Source organism: Egretta garzetta, unplaced genomic scaffold (assembly GCF_000687185.1).
Source record: "Egretta garzetta isolate BGI_Z169 unplaced genomic scaffold, ASM68718v1 scaffold16, whole genome shotgun sequence".
In the NCBI taxonomy this organism is placed as follows: domain Eukaryota; kingdom Metazoa; phylum Chordata; class Aves; order Pelecaniformes; family Ardeidae; genus Egretta; species Egretta garzetta.
This window is the reverse complement of record NW_009260022.1, coordinates 2,860,149-2,880,378: the sequence shown is the minus strand read 5'-3', so window position 1 is coordinate 2,880,378 and position 20,230 is coordinate 2,860,149. Positions and strand designations below refer to the sequence as shown.

General features: G+C 40.3%; 2 protein-coding genes across 4 annotated transcripts in view; one reads left to right on the top strand and one right to left on the bottom strand.

Moving 5' to 3' along the window:
• The window catches only part of DHRS9 (dehydrogenase/reductase 9), a 30,098-nt gene extending 15,741 nt beyond the window's left edge, over nt 1-14,357 (bottom strand). Inside the window, exons 1-2 of one of the 2 annotated variants that reach the window (XM_035896246.1) lie at nt 14,277-14,357; nt 8,002-8,054 (exon numbers count right to left, since the gene is read on the bottom strand). The gene's annotated coding sequence lies outside the window, so the exon portion shown is untranslated. The remainder of the gene's footprint in view (nt 1-8,001; nt 8,055-14,276) is intronic. The other variant, XM_009640757.2, reaches the window with a different exon arrangement.
• The window catches only part of ABCB11 (ATP binding cassette subfamily B member 11), a 44,007-nt gene continuing 25,744 nt past the window's right edge, over nt 1,968-20,230 (top strand). Inside the window, exons 1-10 of one of the 2 annotated variants that reach the window (XM_009640756.1) lie at nt 1,968-2,043; nt 7,421-7,429; nt 8,619-8,634; nt 8,731-8,779; nt 10,722-10,963; nt 12,627-12,714; nt 13,649-13,782; nt 15,598-15,769; nt 17,555-17,679; nt 18,392-18,566. In XM_009640756.1, coding sequence (XP_009639051.1) covers nt 1,968-2,043; nt 7,421-7,429; nt 8,619-8,634; nt 8,731-8,779; nt 10,722-10,963; nt 12,627-12,714; nt 13,649-13,782; nt 15,598-15,769; nt 17,555-17,679; nt 18,392-18,566 — 1,086 coding nt within the window. Of the gene's footprint in view, nt 2,044-7,237; nt 7,260-7,420; nt 7,430-8,586; nt 8,635-8,730; nt 8,780-10,721; nt 10,964-12,626; nt 12,715-13,648; nt 13,783-15,597; nt 15,770-17,554; nt 17,680-18,391; nt 18,567-20,230 lie in introns of both variants that reach the window. The other variant, XM_035896245.1, reaches the window with a different exon arrangement.

Below are 20,230 nucleotides of genomic sequence, written 5' to 3'. Positions count from 1 at the left end.
GAACAGTTGAAATTATCAGAAGTTTAAAAAATACACCCTACCAATGAAAATTGAATGAGTGAGTTTCTTCATCTGAATAGAGAGACTTTCTAGTACTATTCAAATAAATAGAGCCTATTTACAAAATGGAAGGGAATTATTATGTTCCATATCCTTGGTGGACTGCACAAGAAGTAAGGGTTTTAAATTGTGACAGGCAAGATTCGGATTGGACATTAGGAAAAATTATTTTAGCAATAAGGATAGCAAAGCACTAATTGCCTGGGGAGCTCTTGAGGCATGTTTGATAATCATCAGTTAAAATGACACAAGAATAATTGAACTTTGCCTTGGATGCTTAGGATTTATCAAGAGACTTTGGTCTTTCCAGCCTGACTTGGAGATGATTCAGTGATGTGCCAAGAGATGTACACACAAAATTCAGAAGAGGATAGAAAGGAGAAGGGCTTGGCTGGGAGTCAGCAGTTTCTGAAAGCCAGTTTAGAATCACAGAATGATTTAGGTTGGAAAAGACCTTTAAGATCATCAAGTCCAACCGTTAATCTCTTTGGAGGGAAAAGTAACAAAAATGAAAAGTTGGGACTTTATGGGAAGTGAAATTATTAAAAGTCACATATGCATCCTGAACCACTGGACTGGCTCCTATTATGTTGCTCCAGTTGGATCTAGGAATGGGTGTATTTCCTTCATCCTCCAGTAATTTCAGAGTCGAGCTTTGTCTCAGTCCTTCCCACTTGTAAGGAACTGCTCAGCTGTGGCTAATCACACAGCTGTTGCCAATATGAAGGTTTTTTGTAGTTTTAATACAATTAGCAGAAAAGAAATGGTTCCTTTAGAGGGCTAAGTGGGTAAAAGGTAAGATGGCTGGGAAGGCAGGTGGTGTAACACAAATAATCTGTGGAAATGTGTCTTTTACACAGAAAACTTCTTGTGTCACTTGGGTAAAAGATGTTAAAGCTTTGATATTGGGAAGTGTAATAAGTTTAAAATGAGAGGTTGTGAGAGGTTTATACAGAAGTATAAACATAAAAATGTTTTAAGTATGCTTTGGGATACATTACATTAAACAAAGGTGGGGATGACATGACTTCTGTTATGAAAGGGCATGTTTTGGGGAGGGCTTTTGCAGCACTTTTCCCCAGGTGCCATCTTGGATGCCAGGCCTGCCTGGCCAAAACTAGCACTACCGGCAGATTTTACCTCACAAAAGTGCTTATTTCAACAAAAAAGTGTTAACTTTGTCTCCTTATTTCTGCTCATGTATGACATCTGTGCAGCATGTCAGTGTGACTAGTTAGGAATAAACCCGTCTGGAGGAGCAGGTCTGCTGGGTAACTCATCCTGGATGAGAGCTGTGGGAGTGCAGCTGGTCGTGGGGTGCTAGTTCTGCAGATGTTGGTGTGGCCCTGGGATCCCCCACAGCCACTCCTTTTGTCCCCCTTTTTTTGTCTGATTGTCCCCCTGTCGTGGTCCTGCTGGCCGCTGCCAGCCAGGATGGGACAAGGCAGGGGCAGGTCTCCTGCCTGCCGCTCCCTCATAACTGAGGCAGGATCTGTCATGTTAATATCTCACTCTATAACCTATGGACCTCACCTGCACAAAACCAGTAGTTTATTTTAATACAGGCTTTAATGGGGCTGTTTGCTGTGGGCTGCAAGGCCCTGTGTGGCAGCCCTTGCTTGAGGCAGGAGGCATTGAAGCCTTTCAGAGACCATGCAACTGGGGGTGAGTTGGGCATCCTTCTCTGAGGTGTTTTTCTACTCTGTAGTTTCACTGTGTCTGGGACAGCTATTTGTTGTAACTTGTGCTGTAATCAGTGGCATTGCCCTGGGATAATGAGGGCAAAGCTGAGGTAAACAAGAGTTTGACGTAATATTGTCATATGTTCGTGACAAATGTATGCTGACACTCTGTTTTTCCCCCCCCCCCCTTCTCTTCAGGACTTCGGATTTAAGTAACTAATCATCATGTCTGACCCTGTTGTTCTGCGTAGCATCAAGAGACTGGGAGAGGATAACTATGCTTTTGACTTGGATGGTAAATGTAAGAAGATTATTCTTCAGTCACTTCCTTATTTTACAAAAAATGCAAAATAGATTGTTGGTAGCCTAAGTGGAGCAAATAGTCTACAGAATACAAAGCAAATAGCCTGTGGAATAAATATAGAGTTATGTGGTACCTGCTGTTATGGGTGTGCTGCCTGCAAAATGACTTTTCTGTAAAAATTACATATAACAATCCCTATTTGTGGGCAATCTTTACTTATCAACCTGCGAGTTCATGGTATCTACCTAGGTTTTTATACTCAGCACTTTGGTGTACAAGTAAAGGGCATTTACTGGGTGAAAAAAATAAGAAGTTCTGTCTTCCATAGTTTCTAGAGCTGCTTTCATCAATTGCATCTCTCTGTAGTCATACTTATATTAGGCAGAATTCTTATGAGCTATTGCTATGTGAATGCAGATGCAGATGCATTCCTTCTCCTCATTAGAGCTTTTCCTCTTCCACTTTTCCTTCGCAATGTGCACTTTTCCATTTTGCCAATCCAAATGTGGCAAGAGTCAAGGAGAAACATGAAGAGAAACTGCTAAATATTTTGAGTTCTGTTTATAAGACTTGAGAAAAGATGACAAAGAGAGGGGCGTTAAATATTTATACTGAATGTAAAGTACAAAGGAAAACAAAACAGTAATACATAATGGAGGATAAATTGCAATACAATGCAATGTACATGCTCCTCACATAGAGTTAAAGGGGTTCACAAAAGGATTCCAGCACTCAGATATCACCAGATTCCCTAACCATGCATACGTACATTTTGTATTTTCAAATTCCCTGACAGCTGTGTCCTAATCCTGGAAGTGTTTAAGCTTCATTAAAAACATTCTCCTAGGACCCAATGAAATGCTTCATACCATGTGTTCTAAATACAGGCCTTACTGGGATTTACAAATGTGATATTCACTCCCACTTTCACCAGCTTCATCACAAAAAATAGGTGCTCTTGGGTCAGTTCTGAATGAAAACACAGCTTGAGGAAGAGGGATGCTTTTTATCGTGGGTTCTTTTTTTCTTTTAATTCATCAGATGTATTGTTAGAACAATCAATCTGGATAGTGGTAAAGACTATGCAGGGTTTTTTTTCACTTGAAATACTTTATGACAGATTACCTGCAGAAAACTGGAGACTCGTGTTGAGAGACAGTCCCTCTTTCTTGGAACTATTTTTCATGAACAAAAGGAAATCAAAGCAAACCATACTAGCCTGAGTTACAGTGAATTTTTTCCCCCTGCCTGGACAACAGCTCAGGTTTAAGGCAGTCTAGCCTCAGCCTTTTTCAGTCCACAGGAACCATGCACCTACCTTTTGTTAAAATTTGTGGCATGCAGAAAATTTTTTGACATAACTATGTATATAATGGAATTTCAGGCAATGATAAAACTTTTCCAAGATCTTATAACTGATTTTTAATCAGAGAGCCCTCTTCAAGCATCTTTCCCAGCCATATAGCAGCACAGTGCCCCAGCTATAACTTGATCTGTGTTGTCTGTTATTTTTTAAAACTTATTAGTTGCTGATTGATGCTAAATCTGTATTTCAAATCTAGTATCATTCATTGTTTGGGTTTGAGATTTCCTTCTGATCTTTATCTGTAATAGGATGTCTCATAGGACTGTTGGCGTAACAGTAGAGTTTGAACACATTTGGAGTATTCAGTCTGAGTTTGGACTAAACCCTGATTGTGGTTATCTAACATAAAAGCAGCTGTTCTGTTAGAAGACAGTACATGTGGGGGTTTTTTTGGTCTGTCACTAGAAACTGAACAAGGGCTTCATGTGCAGAAGGTATTATGTTCCCACCTTCTGTCTCTCTGTGTTAGCCAGATAATTCCTTTGGTTTTAACCATCCTCCATCAAATCTCTTTCACTTTGCTGGGATTATTCTCCTAGACTAGATAATCTCCTATTCAACAGATTCAAAGGTCTGGTTTTGTTAGGAACTTCAAATCTATTGTTACAGCTGGTAAGAAGATAGTATAGGAAATTATTCTCTGAATAACTTGAATGTATTCTTAAAATCAAAACTGACATCCTAGATTCTGCAGCTGATTTTAAAGTCTGAAACACAGCAGCAGCAACCTCAGCTCCATGACTGTGAAAGAAACCTATGTGAATGTTTTCTGAAAGTCTGCTCTGTCCCCAGTATATTGCTACCCCAGCACACTGCTCTGCATCCTGCTGGAATGAGCAGCCATCTGCATGCTTAAGCAGTACAGATCTCCCCACTCCTCTCCCCTGCCATGTTTTGGTTTGTTTTTAAAACTTCTCACTTCAGCTGCTAATTGAAGGCAGTTTCAATGCATGGAGCATTGTGGGCTCTAACAATGGTGGAGAGTGGGGAGGAATGAGGAGAAAAGGGAGCTAATAGGTAAAGGGGTATGTCCTTCTACTTCTGGGACAGAAAACTGTTCGTCCACTTACTTAGAGCTTCTCCCAGATTGCCCAGATTTATCTAGCTGTTTTGAGGGGTTGGTATTTGTCTGTTAGTTTGTCCTACGTACTTGTCGCTTTTACTTGTAGGATTTTGGCAAAAGACTTTCTATTGAGAAAAAGCTATTCCTCTTTTCACAGTTGGGTTTTTTTTTGGCCTATCCAAGTGAGTTTGTCTGATTTCTCAGTTTCCTTGGAAATGCACTGTGTTTTCTGTTTAATGTAGTGAGCAGTTTGTTGAAGAGCACCTTTCCCAAAGGAAGCATACATTGCTTTAAAACCCTACTGACATTGTGCAGATTGATCTCTTCTGCTCTGTAATGTCCAGTGAGTTTTGTTTCAGTAACTCTCTTTTGTACATATTAGTGAGAATTAGCCCCCTCTGGATCAACCCTTGAACACCACATCTGTAGGTGTAGTTAAGAGCCAGCTTTAGTTGGGAGCCTTTTGAGTGCAGTTTTTCACCACTTGAGTTAAGTATCAGATTTCCTCAGGCTTAACTTTTACTGTGTTCTCACAATACCAGTAAAAACTCAAATTCTTGGCAATGTTCTTTAGCTTTTCCTTGATTCTGTGCTTTTTTGAAATAATAAAATTTGTCTTAAATGCCTTAGTTCCCCTTTCAAAATTTTTTTATAATTCAAAGATAACTATAGGGGTTTTTAATTAGGGTTAGTAAATTCTTTCATCTTCCCTATATTCTTTTCTTTTCAATACAAATCGTGTTCTATGTTCTTTTTCTATTTTTTTTTTCAGTTGTAGCACTGTGAACTGTTACTCATCTGTTTTTTTCTTTCAAATTAAGGACAGGTAACATCATTCTAAATTCTACTCCTGCTTAAAAACGCCTGGCCCACAAGAGCTGGCCTACAGTTCCTCACACTCCTGAATAGCACTGATATACTCTTGTTTCCCTCTTCAAGTTCATAGATCAGGATTTCTTCACCTTCAGAGAATGCTTATTTTGCTCTCTGAATTGATATGACTCAGAAAGCTATTTCACCAGACTCTTTAATTCCTCCCATTTTCCTCCCAGTACCCAATTCCTTCATTTTTTTGCAAAACACTTTGCATTACCACCCTGAGGAGGAAGCTTTCTCTCAACCTCACCTTTTCCGATAAACCCTGGAGAATCTTCTAGGAATGGTTTCAAACCATTACAGCTGTTACCAGCTGCCCAACTTCAAAAACCTGCAAACAGATGTTTCTTTTCCTTCACAATCAGTTCTTTTCTAACACCGAATGATTCTTTGTAATAATAATTTTACGGATTAAAACCTTCCTGGAAAATGTCTGGGATAGTCATATAGAATCATAGAATCCTAGGTTGGAAGGAACCTCAAGGGATCATCTAGTCCAACCTTTCTAGGTAAGGGTACAGTCTAGACAAGACGGCCCAGCACCCTGTCCAGCTGAGTCTTAAAAGTGTCCAATGTGGCGGAGTCAACCACTTCCCTGGGGAGATTATTCCAATGGTTGACTCATTGTGGAAACATACGTCCTTATTGAAAGAATCTTTTTACCATCCCTGAATAACAAACAGAGCAGGATAAACCCAATAGAGTAATTGTTAGCTAAAGCCAAATAAAGTTATCTTAACAACCCCAAAAAGGAGAGGTAATCAGCTGTTCTCTCAGTCTCAAACTCAGACCGCTTCCATCTAACATTGTTGCCTTGGGAAATGCAAAACCCTGGAGACAGTGGAAAAGCCTTCTTCCATTGGGTAGGAAAATGGAGGCAAAATTGTGGCTGCAGTGACTTCTTTGCACCCTTATTGAATTGCGATGTAAAGTTCCTCTGTGTTTGCTGTGTGAGACAGGCCTGTGCATGCTCAGTGTTGTGTCACTAGATGTGAAGAAAGGAAGGCACTGCTTGGAAAGCATACCATGTTTCTGAACCCGGTATACCATGCTGAACTGCCAAGTGCATCGTAAATGAGCAAGGTGCATATGCCCAGTGCCCTTAGATTATCCAAACTGTGCTGTATACATAAAACTAGCTCTTTATTCATTGTCATCTCAAGCGATGCACAGCAAATATTTTCTACAGCCCCTGCAGATACAAACTGTGCTTTTTAGGTATGACATCTTTAACAACATCCCTTGAAAGGGAGCTAAATCCAGACCTGTTCTGGGGACTAAGGAGTTGCCCTACAGCATAACAATATCTTGTAGTATAATTCCATTTCACTGAGATATGTATCTGAGAGTATCCCATGAATCGCACATCAGTGTGACAAGTTCATCTCACCCTCCAGTGGCACAGCTGCCCCTCTTCCACAGGATTTGCAGTCTCTAAGTTGTTGAAAGGCAAAAGTGAAGATCTACTGCTCCTCTTTTCAGGGAGCATGAATGGACTGCCAGGAGAGTAGCATTCCTTGATAAGCCAGTGTCCAAGAGAACTAGTTGAACACTAGCAAGCAGTTTGCGATGAAAATGAGTTGACTTTTGGCAATAGTCCTGAATAATGTATTCAGCAACAACCATCTTGTCATTTGGGGGATTGAAAACTTGAGTCTACTTCTACAAGAGAAAGCAGGCATAAATTGGTATAAACTTACTAAGGAATTCTTGGACCCATGTCAGTTCATGTCCCTGGCTAGATGTACCAGTGGGAATAAGATGCTTATAAGTCAGGAATGGTCAGGTGCCATGGGGTTCTAGGGTTTATGTTTCACATGTTTACCGAGGATTATGTACTTTAACAATAATTATTAACTAGTCTATGCATTTGTTTTCCCTAACAGGTAACAGCTTCAAGAAATCAGAGTAAGTCGTGTACACAAACAGAACAATCAATATTTCTAGGAATGTTCAGAGAAGTTAATGTCATCTGATCAAATTGATGCATTTATAGAATATATGGTATTTAATGAAAAGATGTTCTCTAGGAGTTGACCTGCCTTATTTGATACAGCTGACACAGGTAGACCAAAACAGTCCTAGAAACCTTTAAATTCACAGAGTAATGGCAGCAAAACATGGTCTTTCTTCTGAAAATATTTTTGATATTTGAATTTATCTTTCTTCAGTGCTTTTAGTTTGAGAAATGAGTTTTTCAGAAATTTTAATCAATCTTGATTAATTTTTCTTAAAGCATAACAGTGAGAGTTTAAAACAAAAGGAATTCGCTCACATAATTTAAGCTCAGATATTAAGATTTAAACGTAGAATTCTAGATAGTTAAAAGCTGAAATGACTTAGAGACACTGACCTTCAGCTATAATCTGAGGTTTGAATGGGGTTAAGAGCCTACCTCTTGGGGCAACTCTGTAGCAGACTGGACATCCTACTGTGTGCTGTAATTTGTGCCAACTCTTTCTGACACAGTGTACACAGACTAAGAACTACTCCTAGAATGAGGAAGCAAGAGCATCTCTTAATTTTTGTCTTTGTCAGGTTGCCCACCTCAAAGAGCACCAGCCCAGTATTCAAGGTCTACCATGGTCCTCGCACATCTTGAAACCCAAATTCTGTTGGACTTTAACATATAACACATATATGGTCCTACCTGCTACACATAGGAAGCTTCCTTCAGGCTTCCTAGGATCTGGTTTCTGAGAACTGTCCATGACAAATAAAGCTTGAATTAATTTGATTCATTAAAAATATAATATCCAAATTCAAAATCCTCACTCATTCATCACTGAATGTACACATAGCAACACATAATATGAGCACTGAAAAAAATGCTGTATGGTAAGGTGAGAGATTGTACTGCCACTGTGGACATATGAACATACAGGCAATATAAGAATGAGTGGGAATAGGACCCTTGTCTAGGTCTAGCCAACAATTTGGATGGTAGGTTTTTCTCTAAGTGACCTTTAAGAACCCACAATCCACATTATAGCAACAGTGTTTTGAGGAGCTGCTTATGAAACAAAGCATAAACCTTCAGATTTTTTAACCTAGCCTCCTTTCTAGTCCCTGTCTAAAACTTAAAAGAACCATCAAATCACTGGTTCTGAAAGAAATCTGAAAGAAACAGCCTGTCTCTCAAAATTTTGGGCAAAATATCTCAAATAAAATGTAATTTCAGAGAAGTAAGCAAGAGAATAAAAGAATTAATGTAAAATCTTATCCTTTTTGCTAGGAATTTCTACACATCTGAAGAACCTTTTATAGAGAAGAAAAGTGAAAAGTGAGTTAAGTTCAATTCTGTGTACTATCTTTGCATATAGAACAAAATATGTACTGAAATACAAGTTTCTAATTTTATGTTTTTCTGTTCTTGAAGGTCATCAGAAAAGAAAGAAAACACTATTCACATTGGCTTCTTTCAGCTGGTAATGAAAGCAATGACTATAAATATTTTATGTGTATTGTGCTGCAGAGTAAGTGACAATACGGTTGTTTTGGGGAATAGCTGTGACTAAGCCAAACTTTTAAGGATTAAACCGTTTGGCATGAAATCTTGCCATTAAAGTCAATGGGAATTTAATAGAATCCTTTGTCATTTTGTCAGCTTGGTATCAATTATCAATATTTGTGTCATCATTGTCCATTAAACACATTATATTCAATCTACAGGTATATGTGAGGAAAAGAATTAGGATGCACAGCAGGGATCTAGGTGACCTTGGTTCATTCTTATTTCTGTGAAAAATTTGCTGTGTGATCTTGGTAGATAATTCAGCTCCCTTGTAATTGCTCCATGGATATTAGAAAATTTGGTAACTACAGAAAGTTGGGAATGTACAATACTGGTCTGTCTAGCCTTTGATGGGTCTTGAAATGCCATACGGTGCATCTAAATTTTAAAATTAATGTAGTAGATGTCCAACCCAGCAGCATGCAGCTAAGAGGTTTTATTACTTCTGTTTTGCGTGTACAGGCAATTAGCCTGTAATGTGTCCAGACTAATACGGTCCTGACTGTAGTACTGCGCTAGTGCAGTTACATCCATGTGGCTTGTACTCTACCTGGTGAAGCATCTAAACTCTTAGTTGGGTGGAGAGAACAGTCTGTCCACACAGAGGGCTATGCCTGTCAAGCAGAGGGGTTTGAGTTCTGTACCCTATTTTGGACAGATGTTTGACTCCTAAAGTACAGTTGGTAAACACAGTATGTTTGCATTAGGTGTGCTAAGAAACTAGATATCACATATCTGTACATTTTCTGTGTGTGTGTGTGTTTTGGTTTTTTTTTTTTTAATCAAGGGAATTCCTAGACTTCTTATGACCAAGGTTTGCAGAACAGTGGTAGGGCTACAGTTTTCTTCTGACTTTTTTGTAGAAAGACCTTTTATTTATTTCTCTTTTATGTTAACTGACTTGTTTTTCCCATTATCTTGTCTCCGCCCTAATGCCCCTTTTCCATATGTGGTCCAAATTCCCACCCTTTCTTCTCTTAGACACATTATAGCACCTACAGAACCTGGACAGGTTCTTCAGCAGGCTATGATTCCTCTTTACACTCCTATTTCAAAATAGATAGCATCTGATACTGATAGTCTGTATGGACAGTTTGATCTATATATTTATGCATGACTTCAGCCTGAGAACTTCACACAGTCATGACAAAGGTAACTGAAGTTGCTGTATCTTAGCCAAGTCACCAGCTGCATGTGTGCGGCTCTTGGCCCATTGTAAATTTAAGGTAATAGGACTTAGCTCAACCCTTTTTTTACTGCTTACTATGTCATATTTCTATACATTTCTCCCAGATTAAGAGCCAGTGCACAATTTCTTAGCTCAGCCAACATGTTTTAGAATATTAATTATGAGAACTTGCTCTGAGACGTTTAGTTGGCTTTCTACCATAGCACCCCAGACTTTTGAGAAATTGGCTAATTCTATTCAGAGGCTCTGCATAATGCCTTAAGGCTTTTTCCTCCCTTCTCTCTCCCTCCATCCCCACAGGAAATCTCTGAAGCACACTATATATATGGATTATAATTACTATTCTTAATCTTTTAGCTAGTTTCTGGAATGATGATAATGTGGAATGATATTGAGCTATTAATGTTATATGTTAATACATTCATTCACATGGTCAGATTCTGCTGTCAACTAAAAGGGAGCTCATCGTAATTTATGAGGCTGTAATCACAAGTGCAGTTAGATTAGATTAGAGACAGTCATTTGTCTTCTTTCTGTATTGAAGATAATTCTGAAACTTAAGGAGAATGATTCTGTATCTGATCCACCTGATTAATGATTTATCAGTATACAGCCAGAATGAAGACTGCCTCTCAGCAGAGACCATATTTTTTTCCTGTCTCTTTAGTTTCGATTTTCTTCATCTATGGAAATTTTAATGATGGCTGTTGGTAGTTTCTGTGCTATTGTTCATGGAGCAGCCCAGCCAGCTGTGTTGCTTGTGTTTGGTGCAATGGCAGACACATTTATTGAGTATGACATTGAAATGCAAGAGCTTGAAGACCCAGGCAAGACATGTGTAAATAACACCATAGCGTGGATTAATGGTACTATTCATCAGAATGAAAAGAATGCCACAATAAGCTGTGGGTAAGTAGTAGATGTATTTCTTTTCATTTGTTACTATGGCTTGTCAGAGAATGTATTGCTAGTGAAAGTCCATTTCAGCCTTTAAACCTTACATTTTCTATCCATAAGGCAGAAAAGGGGTATGGTTCTTGTTAGAGTCCTGTTTCTGAGCTGGAGATACTACCTGGAGGGAGAGAATGACATCTTGGGTCTTGGTCTTTCAGCTATAGATGTCAGCAAGAATATCCTTTGATGATGATCTGATAACAGGTGTATCTGCTGCACATCTAAGTTCACTAATCTGTTTCCTTTGATGACACTGTAGGTAATAATGATTCTGGTCATTCTGGTTAGGACTTAGGTACCTATAGGTGCTTGCTGACTTCTGAGCAAGTTAGCTAAACTTTAGTCATTGAAGAGAAATGGGTGCTTCTAGGATGCAATTCATCTTAGCTCATGGGAGATGTCTAAGGCAAGTCAGAAGAACTGCCCTATAAGAGTGCCTGTTTCATTCTATTAACTATAATAAATGGAGTCTAGGTGATTCATTCAGATACAGATATCTGTCAAAAGCAAATTTGAACCTGTAACCTTTCCTAAGGCTCATTTTTCAGTGCATCATTCTAAGAATTTTCTAGTATCTGAGTGACATTTAATTAGATATTTCATTAGAATTAAAAGTTACTTGTCTAAAGGTCTCTGAAATTCAGAGCACGTGGGAAGTGATTCATATTCCTAGATGTAGGTGACTGGGCCCAAATTATATGCCCCAGGCTGTCCAAGCCAGCTCTCTGAGATGGGGCTGGCAGATAGATAGAATACAGAGTTTGCTACAGACCCCTGATCCTCTGAAGCAGCAACTATGCACCAGGCAGGATACATTAAAGCATTAAAAATGGTACTGGCTATCTGTGTCCATCACCTGAGTTGTTTCCATGATTGTTTTTTGCAAGAGATTGGGTCAGATGTATAGTGTTCCCTTTTGGCTTAAAATTTCAGTGTCCAAATTCTGGGTAAACAGAATAAAATTTGCTGTCTTCAGGGTGTTTTAAAAAAGTTGTCTAAAAGCATAACTGATAATGACCTGAAATGCCTATTTCAAAGCAATTTACATGCAATAGCAGCAACTCAATGCCCTTCACTGATATTAGGAGTAATTTAATACTCCTACTTGAGCTAAAAGAAATTATCATTTCAGATTCACAAGCTTATGGTACAAAGTAATACTTGAATTCGACTTTAGCAGCCATCATTTCTCTCTGTAAAACACTGTTTAAATTTGAGTGTTATTAGTTGGTATCAGGGCACAAAGCAAGTGCATTCAACATCTAATGAAAAGTTGTTGGGCAGCTCTCCCCTGAAACACCCTCTCACCTGTGGTGTTTCAGAGCATGCAGTCTGGTGGGGTTTCTCAGAGACTGCAGGGCTGCTCCAGGATGGCAGAGCCCTTCCTGGTACCTCCCAGTGCCCTACCCCTGTGCGACAGGCAGAGTGAGCAAAACAACCAATGCTAGCAGTAGCCTCAGTATTGGGAAACAACGCCTCTTACCAAAACAAGCTGGCTTGCCAGCTGACGTGACTCTAACTTGAAGAAACACCAGAATAGAAGTCTGTAAGAAACTTAACTTAAAACAGTATTGCTAACTCTTTTTTTTTTTTTTTTTTTTTTCCCCCCTTTTTTCAGGCTGCTGGACATTGAACAAGAAATGACCAAGTTTGCAGGTTACTATGCAGGAATTGGTTGTGCCATACTTGTGTTAGGATACCTCCAAGTCAGTATTTTATTCCCTACTTTGATTTCAAAATTTAAATAACTAAATAATTAAGCTTATAATAATTATGTTCCCTTTAACTGCTTAGTCAGCTGCCTGTTTGAGCAGAGCAGATGCTTTCAGTTCTCATTCTATCGGCTGAAATAGTTTAGCTCTGGCAATCTGAGAACTCGTTGGATTTGGGTATGCATACCTTTGTACAAAGATACGTTTTACCCAGTGAGAAGAATGCATGCTGCTCCTTTCTCATCACAAGAAATACTTGCTCAAGTGTAGTTACTATGGAATCTATATGCCCTCCCAAAATAACAGCTGAAGGGCAATGCAGATTCCCAGTAGGCATCTCAACTGTGTTGAGCCCCGTGCTTCTATTATAGATATTACAGACTAATACTAGTGTAAAACTAGTGTTGGAGAAGAATCACACCCTACATATTCTGCAGTAATGCTTCAGTCCTTATGACTGAAATGAGCCATAAGCTTGGATGATTCCTGCTAAAGGGTCTACTGTTTTTGAAGCTTTTTATAATCATAAAAATCCTTGTCATTCTCCTTCCTGAAAACTATCCCAGAGTTTGCTGAGCTAGGATGGCTATGGCTGCCATCCCTACATTACTTACAGCTGTAGATGGAAAAAATTTTTTATGTACGACATTCATGTAACAGCACAGGTAATTTAACTTGCATCTCCTCTCAGCCTATCAGAACTGAGACAAATGCTTGATCCAGAGGCTTTATAAAATTATGGGATTATTTAAAGATCAAAGGCATAAAACAACTATCATGTCCATGTAGCTAGAATATATTTTACCTGAATACTGATTTTATCAATAGCCAAAGTTCTTTCCCATTTTAGCCAAATTGCTTTTTCTTATTTATTGGGAGTAGGAAGACTTTTTACTGCAATTTATCAGCCATGTTATGCTTTTCCCAGATCTGCTTTTGGGTTATGGCTGCAGCTCGTCAGATACAGAAAATCAGAAAAGCTTATTTCAGGAAAGTAATGCGAATGGATATAGGCTGGTTTGACTGTACATCTGTAGGAGAACTGAACACCCGAATTTCTGAGTAAGTAATCTAGAAAAAACATATGCTACAGAGAACATTTTGCACTTCTTTCCTAACACAACAGATTCTCAATAACTAGGCATTTGACAAACACCTTCTAATATAAAATACAGCTATGTTCCTGGGAGCAGGGACCAGGCTGATTATCTCCCCCATCTTTGAACTGAGTGCCATAACTGTTAAGCCACAATTGTTTCCCTTTTGTGCCTTGTCTGTCAGTAGTTGAGGAGGTGGGGGTTGTTGGATTTTGGGGTGGGTTTTTTTTTGTCAGCCTGTCCTATCCTTCTCTTTTCCTCCTGTGCCCAGTCCTTTCAGAGTAATCTATAATTTGGCTGCCACTGCACACTTCCCCGAGGGAGGAGATGTGGGTTTGAACCGTCTCTCACTTCCCAGAAAGAAAAATTACATTAGGGGCACACTTTGCTTTTGTTTGCTTTTAAAAGAGAAGAGTGAGCCTTGCTTAATCTTCTGCTAAAGAAGGTACAAGCACCTACCTTTAGAAAAGGACCCAAGGAGATGGAGAAACCTTCTTATCCTGGGCAAACATTTAACCCTGACAAAAGCGGAGTTTAAGGCTTGCACTTTTTTTAGTGGTTCCTGTTTACAGGCTGAAGGCAGCTGCGAGGCGAATATGACGACTCTAGATGGCTCCCTGGTGTCAGTTGTGCCTGCATCTGCAGAAGATTTTTCTGTACTTGAAGGGCATTTTTTTTGCCTTTACCCACTGCTCAGTGGTATTTATGACTTCCTGTGGTGTTCTTTTTATGAAGAATCAATGCCAAGTGTAAGTTGCTGTGACGAATTTCTCTGGCAAAAAAATAGGAACTGAGCATGTATTTGTCTAACAAATAACAGTTCCCCGTTTTTTTGAACAACATTGTCCTGTGCCTGCAAAAAGCTTCCTGACTGCAAAAAACATTATCCAGAAGAAATAGAAACATGTTCTTCAACTCAACGCTTAAATTTTTCAGTAGAGGACTGTAATTTCACTTGATATATCAATGAGCTAACAACTCTGCACTTTAAACCTCAATGCCACTTGCTCCTATTTATTCCAGGAGTTCCCAGTTCTTCTAATCTCAGGGGTGAGGTAATAGCCAAGAGTGGCAGAAGTATATTGTCTGCTTTGCTTCAAGACATTTTTTTCTGTGTTGGCAATACATAAGAGAGAACAAATGAACTCTGCAGCTGCCTAGGGGTCGAATGATGTTAACCGTTGCACCACTGTCCCCCATGTGATAGAGCTGCCATGTTTTCCCACTGCCTCCAGTGATAAAGTAGCCCTTCTCCCTCTCATTTAGAGAACAAACTACCTGACAGAGTGGAGAGAGAAACAGGGAGGTGGTGGAAGGTGGAACTAGAAGAGAGTTACAGCCCTCCTCCCTTTTCCTGCCCCCTCACCAAGGCGGTATGGTACATTCTCAGTGCTCCGTGATGGGAGGAATGCCATATCACCTATACTGTTTTTCCACTATCAAATAGCTGCATCCAGCTGCCCCCTCCTTTGAATCAGCTGGGACACAGTAGTAAGAACCAGTGAGTGAATGGGTCCGCTGACAGGGCAGCTTTTCCTGGGAAAAGACAGTATCTTCTCTGCAGTATTCGTGCATAAAAGTCTTCTGCCATTGCAAAGGCACCAGCTTTTCTCACTGTAGCCCAGGGTCTTTGGAAGGGGGGATGGTGGAAAGAATAGGGGTGAGGAAGGGCCCTCTCCAAGGGAAAGCAACTAACCCGAATGTGGCCAAGACCTGCAACACAAATGAAAGATATGCTCACCATCTTCTGTTGTTTTTTTCTTTTTTTTTTTTTCCCCAGTGATGTAAACAAAATTAATGAGGCTATTGCTGACCAAGCAGCAATCTTTATCCAGCGCTTAACCACCTTTGTGTGTGGATTCCTACTGGGCTTTGTCAGTGGCTGGAAATTGACCTTGGTTATCATTGCAGCCAGCCCTCTGCTTGGGGTTGGAGCAGCTGTCTATGGCTTGGTAAGTGAATTGTGAGAGGTTCATGTTGAGGTATGATGAGCAGGGAAGGTCATGCCATAGAGCTGGGAGTTTTGGTGGACGAGAAGGCTGTTACACCCCTTTAAAGTCAAGAGAGGCAGATTATGGTCACAGGAGCACCAGCGGTGGGGGAGCAGGGAGGTGGGCTTCCCTCTTTGCTTATTCTGATTCCCGGAATAATGCATCCTGCTTCTAAGATGGGAGTGTAAGCATACCTTCTATTGGGTCCCGTGGTTGGATATTGTGGTTGCTGAGACCAGAACCTGGCCTACACCTCTCTATTCCTACACACCTAGTTTAGATGGTTACCAGACATGGGGCTTGATTTCTCTATGTAGATTAGAGGTTTTTAGAGAGGATCAATCTTCGGAGTTGTAAAATAGTTGAAAACAACTGCTCAAACTTACCTGAAGCTGTCCCTGCTCCTGGCAGCTGCTGTGTCCTCTCCCAGATGTTCCTGTTCTGCTCCTCCACCTGCTCCCTACAAACTCCCTGTTGCTGTGCAGAGGAAGGACAGCAAAGAGGGAAACTGCAGGATCCTTTGCCTTCTCATGTCTTCCCTCACACCCAGCAGGGCTGGGCAGTTCCTGCTCCTCCTCTGCACTCTCTCACACTGCTCTTTGGTGCTGGGTTCAGCCCTTTGGCCATCTCACTCCTTCCACGTCAGGAACAGTTTGCTATCATTTTGTGATCAAACCTCTAATGTAACTCTGACTAATTTCTTGTCTTCCTGTTCTCCTTTAGCACCTTGTGCTGGCTGCAAGTAGATTACATGCATAATGACTCAGTGTGAAGTGGGAGAGCATAATCCTGGCAAGGAATGAAATAAACCCCCAAATGCCTCTTTCCTTCATTTTCAATTCCTTTCTGAGCTCATTCCCCTTTATGTTTGCAATTTTCCCCCTTTCCATTCTTATTTCTCTGTCCCCATCTCTTTCCTTTCACATACCCACTGTTAAGTGTTTCCTCCTTACGAGCCTTTCCAGCCCAAGTCTTTGTTTTTTACCATAAAGAAAACAGACCCAAGGTCAATCTAGCCTGGTTTCCTGTCTCCAGAAGTGGCTAGTAGATGCCTGGGTTAGAGTATTTGATGAGAGAAAGCAAATAATGACACTTCAATTTCTAATGATATGTCATTCACAAGCCAATGTCGTATCCTTGTGTAGAATTGTACATGGCTACATTTTCTTCCACTAATTTGAGCATTTTTTTGAGTCTAAGTAAGCTTTTTGGCATCCAGTGTGCTCTGGGCTGCTGTGTAGGGACCTGTTTGTTGTCAGCCCAAGAAACAAAGCACAGTGGTGGGCAACATCTGTTTCCGTCCTCCCCCATCAGTACCATTACCTCTCCTTCCTGAAGCTGGGCTCTGCCACAGTGGCTAAAGGGCTGTCCTTCCCACTTAAGCTCCCCTTCCTCCTGTGATGCACGAACCCTCAGCCTGCAATCTGCTTAAGCCCAGTTAGGAGCAGAGAGAGAGTGAGGGAGGGAAAGTAGGTGGTGGTCAGCTGCTCTTTCTAGCTACCTGGAGCAGAGCTGTTGGCCAAGGGGATAACTGTTCTGCAAAACATATGCTACAGAGGTATATGCCCTAATACTAGAAGACAGAAGTCTTCAAGTGTGCAGCATGCCTAATAAAAGCCTGCTCGGAGCGGAGGAGGTGGCTTGCGGCACAGCAGGCAGTGCAGTGTGACAGCCAGCACTGCATACCACTGCCTTTGCCTGCGCCTACAGTTCATGTGTAACCAGTACTTTCTTATGCTTTTGTAGGCTGTGGCAAAACTAACAGGCCGAGAATTAAAGGCTTATGCAAAAGCTGGAGCTGTGGCTGATGAAGTGCTTTCATCCATCAGAACAGTGGCTGCTTTTGGTGGGGAGAAGAAAGAAGTTGAAAGGTTTGTTTGGATGAATTGTAAGGTCTCCAGTTTCTTTTGCCTGTAGCAACGTAATGCTGTAAATGCACTTCGGAGTTGAGAATTATATGCATGTATGTTACAGAAGTTTAGGTTTCAAATAACATTACATATGCAAAACCAGTTTCATGATTCAGTCAATCATTGAAATAAATCATCATCAGTACTGTCTTCAAGTCATTCCCACTTGTAGGAACATGCCGTCAATTTTTCCCCTAAACATTGTCTGATATATCATTTTTGTAGCACGTATGAAAACTCTGAGTACTTTCAAGCTAAGTAAGAGGACTAATTCCAGCAACACATAATGATTTGATGATGTTAAGCTGCAAATCTCTCATAAATTCATTTAAAACATAACATGGCTGTAGGACGTGCCCTGAAGCGTTGGCCAAATTCTCAAATCCTGCATCACTCTGTTAAAAACGCAAACCCTGTGGTGCAGTGTCTGCAGTGAGTGTGGCTTTTCTTGTGCTTATTACAGTAGAACATATAAGGATTTAGTGATTGGGGAGCATTGCTGGTTTCAGCAGCGGTCTCTCGCTTCAGAGTGAGAGGTATCAACCTTATGTGGACCCTCTGTTAACTGTAGCACAGGCAGTCATTGAAGATGCCTCATTTTGTTGGTCTCTGCTAATTTTGCATTTTCTGTCAAATTAATTTAATCTCCTTTTATTTTTCTCTGTTTCTACAGATATGATAAGAATCTGGTGTTTGCTCAGCACTGGGGAATTCGAAAAGGAATAATAATGGGATTATTCACTGGTTACATGTGGCTTATAATTTTCCTGTGTTATGCATTAGCCTTTTGGTATGGCTCTAAACTTGTCCTTGAAGAAGAGGAGTATTCACCTGGCACTCTTCTGCAGGTACCCATTTTAGCTTGATGCAACTTTTTTTGACTGTTTCTTAAAACATTAATTCTGGAACATGTATTTGTAGCGTTCTGATACCTGGTGGCTCAGTGGTAACAAACACTGTATGTGTCTTTTAAAAATCATTACTCAGTATATGTATGAACGTATATGACACAATTGGATAAGATTAAGAAAAAAATCCATGTTTATTTTAAAGATTTGAAATGCTGCCTACTGTGATCAGAATAATGCTTTTGTCTGACAGCCTGCTACACAATTGGCAGAGGTCTGAAACTAGCTTTCCCATTTTGTGGGTCAGCATGTGGCTTCTGGGTTATTGGCTTCTCTGAAGAACTTGACTTGGTGATGAAAAGCCCCATTGTGGTAAAGAGAAACCTGACCAAAGAAAGTTTTATCAAATCTAATATCTCTTTGAATCACCCTTTTCTATTGCTAATTGCCCACCCAGCTCTACAGATGACAAAGAACATGTAAACATATATGCTGATAAAACCACACATGGCTGTGGCTCCTGCAGTGTATATTAAAAAAATACTAACCTGCACAGCACTCATGCATACACTTCTGCACAACAGATGCTTTAGACACTGATGACCTCAAAGCAATAAAACCAACATCTATAGATATTTTGGTTATCTGCTTTAAGCCAGGACTGCCCAAATGGCAGGCTCCAGTCCAGACCCAGAGTAAATTTTTCCTGAACCTTGGTAAGTCCTGGGTGTTCTGATGAGACATCTATTTCTGATCCTTCTCTGCTTGTTGCACACCACGAGAGCTCCCAACCACCAGCAGCATGCCGTGCAAAACTTCCTGTTAAATGGACCTCGGTAAATTACTCTGAGAACATTGTAAAATTGAGTCATTCTGTTCAAGGAGGATGTCCCTCTCAGGAAATCATTTGCAACTGCTCTTGACACCAGTAGTTGATACAAGGTGGTGCTGTGAAAAACAAAGTGCGCAATTTCACTGCCTTGCACATGATAACTACAGTTCAGTGCTTCCAAATGACAAATGGCAAACAGTGGGGAGCTACCCTGTAGCTGAAAAATTGTAACTGTCAATGGAGAGAGTCTCCCTTATGTTCCCCTTCCTCTCTTAGTTTCCAGTCATCTTTCTTGTACTTTGTTTACTACCATACACTCCTAGTCTGGCAGGGGGGAGAAGGGGAGGATATGTAGATACAAAACATTTAGATATGCTTTTCCTGGTCTCTGAAAAACTGTCGTGCACCAGCCATACTGCATTGAGATACACTAAGCATTGCCTTCCCTTCTTCTATCAAAGGTACAGAACCTGCTCCATCATGTTCATTCTGACATGCATATAACCTATTTGCTTTGGGATTCATTCACACAAGAAAATTAATTTGTAGTAAAGCTGAACATGAACTTATGGCATGATCTATACATCACAGCGTAGATGTTTGCAGTGCACAGTATACGTGCAGTAGATTCTTCCACTTGAGCCATGGGGTTGTTCTCAGTAAATATCACTATGGTGTAAGGCAGAAGTAGGTCCTGTGTCCTTTTATTTCTCTCTCAACAGTAGTGTTTCCTTATACACCTTGTCTATTTATCCTGACTACTGTTTGTGGCATTCAGAAGGCTAGCTGAGTCCTTGATTGCTCCTTAGCAGAATTCTCAGAGATTCCCAAA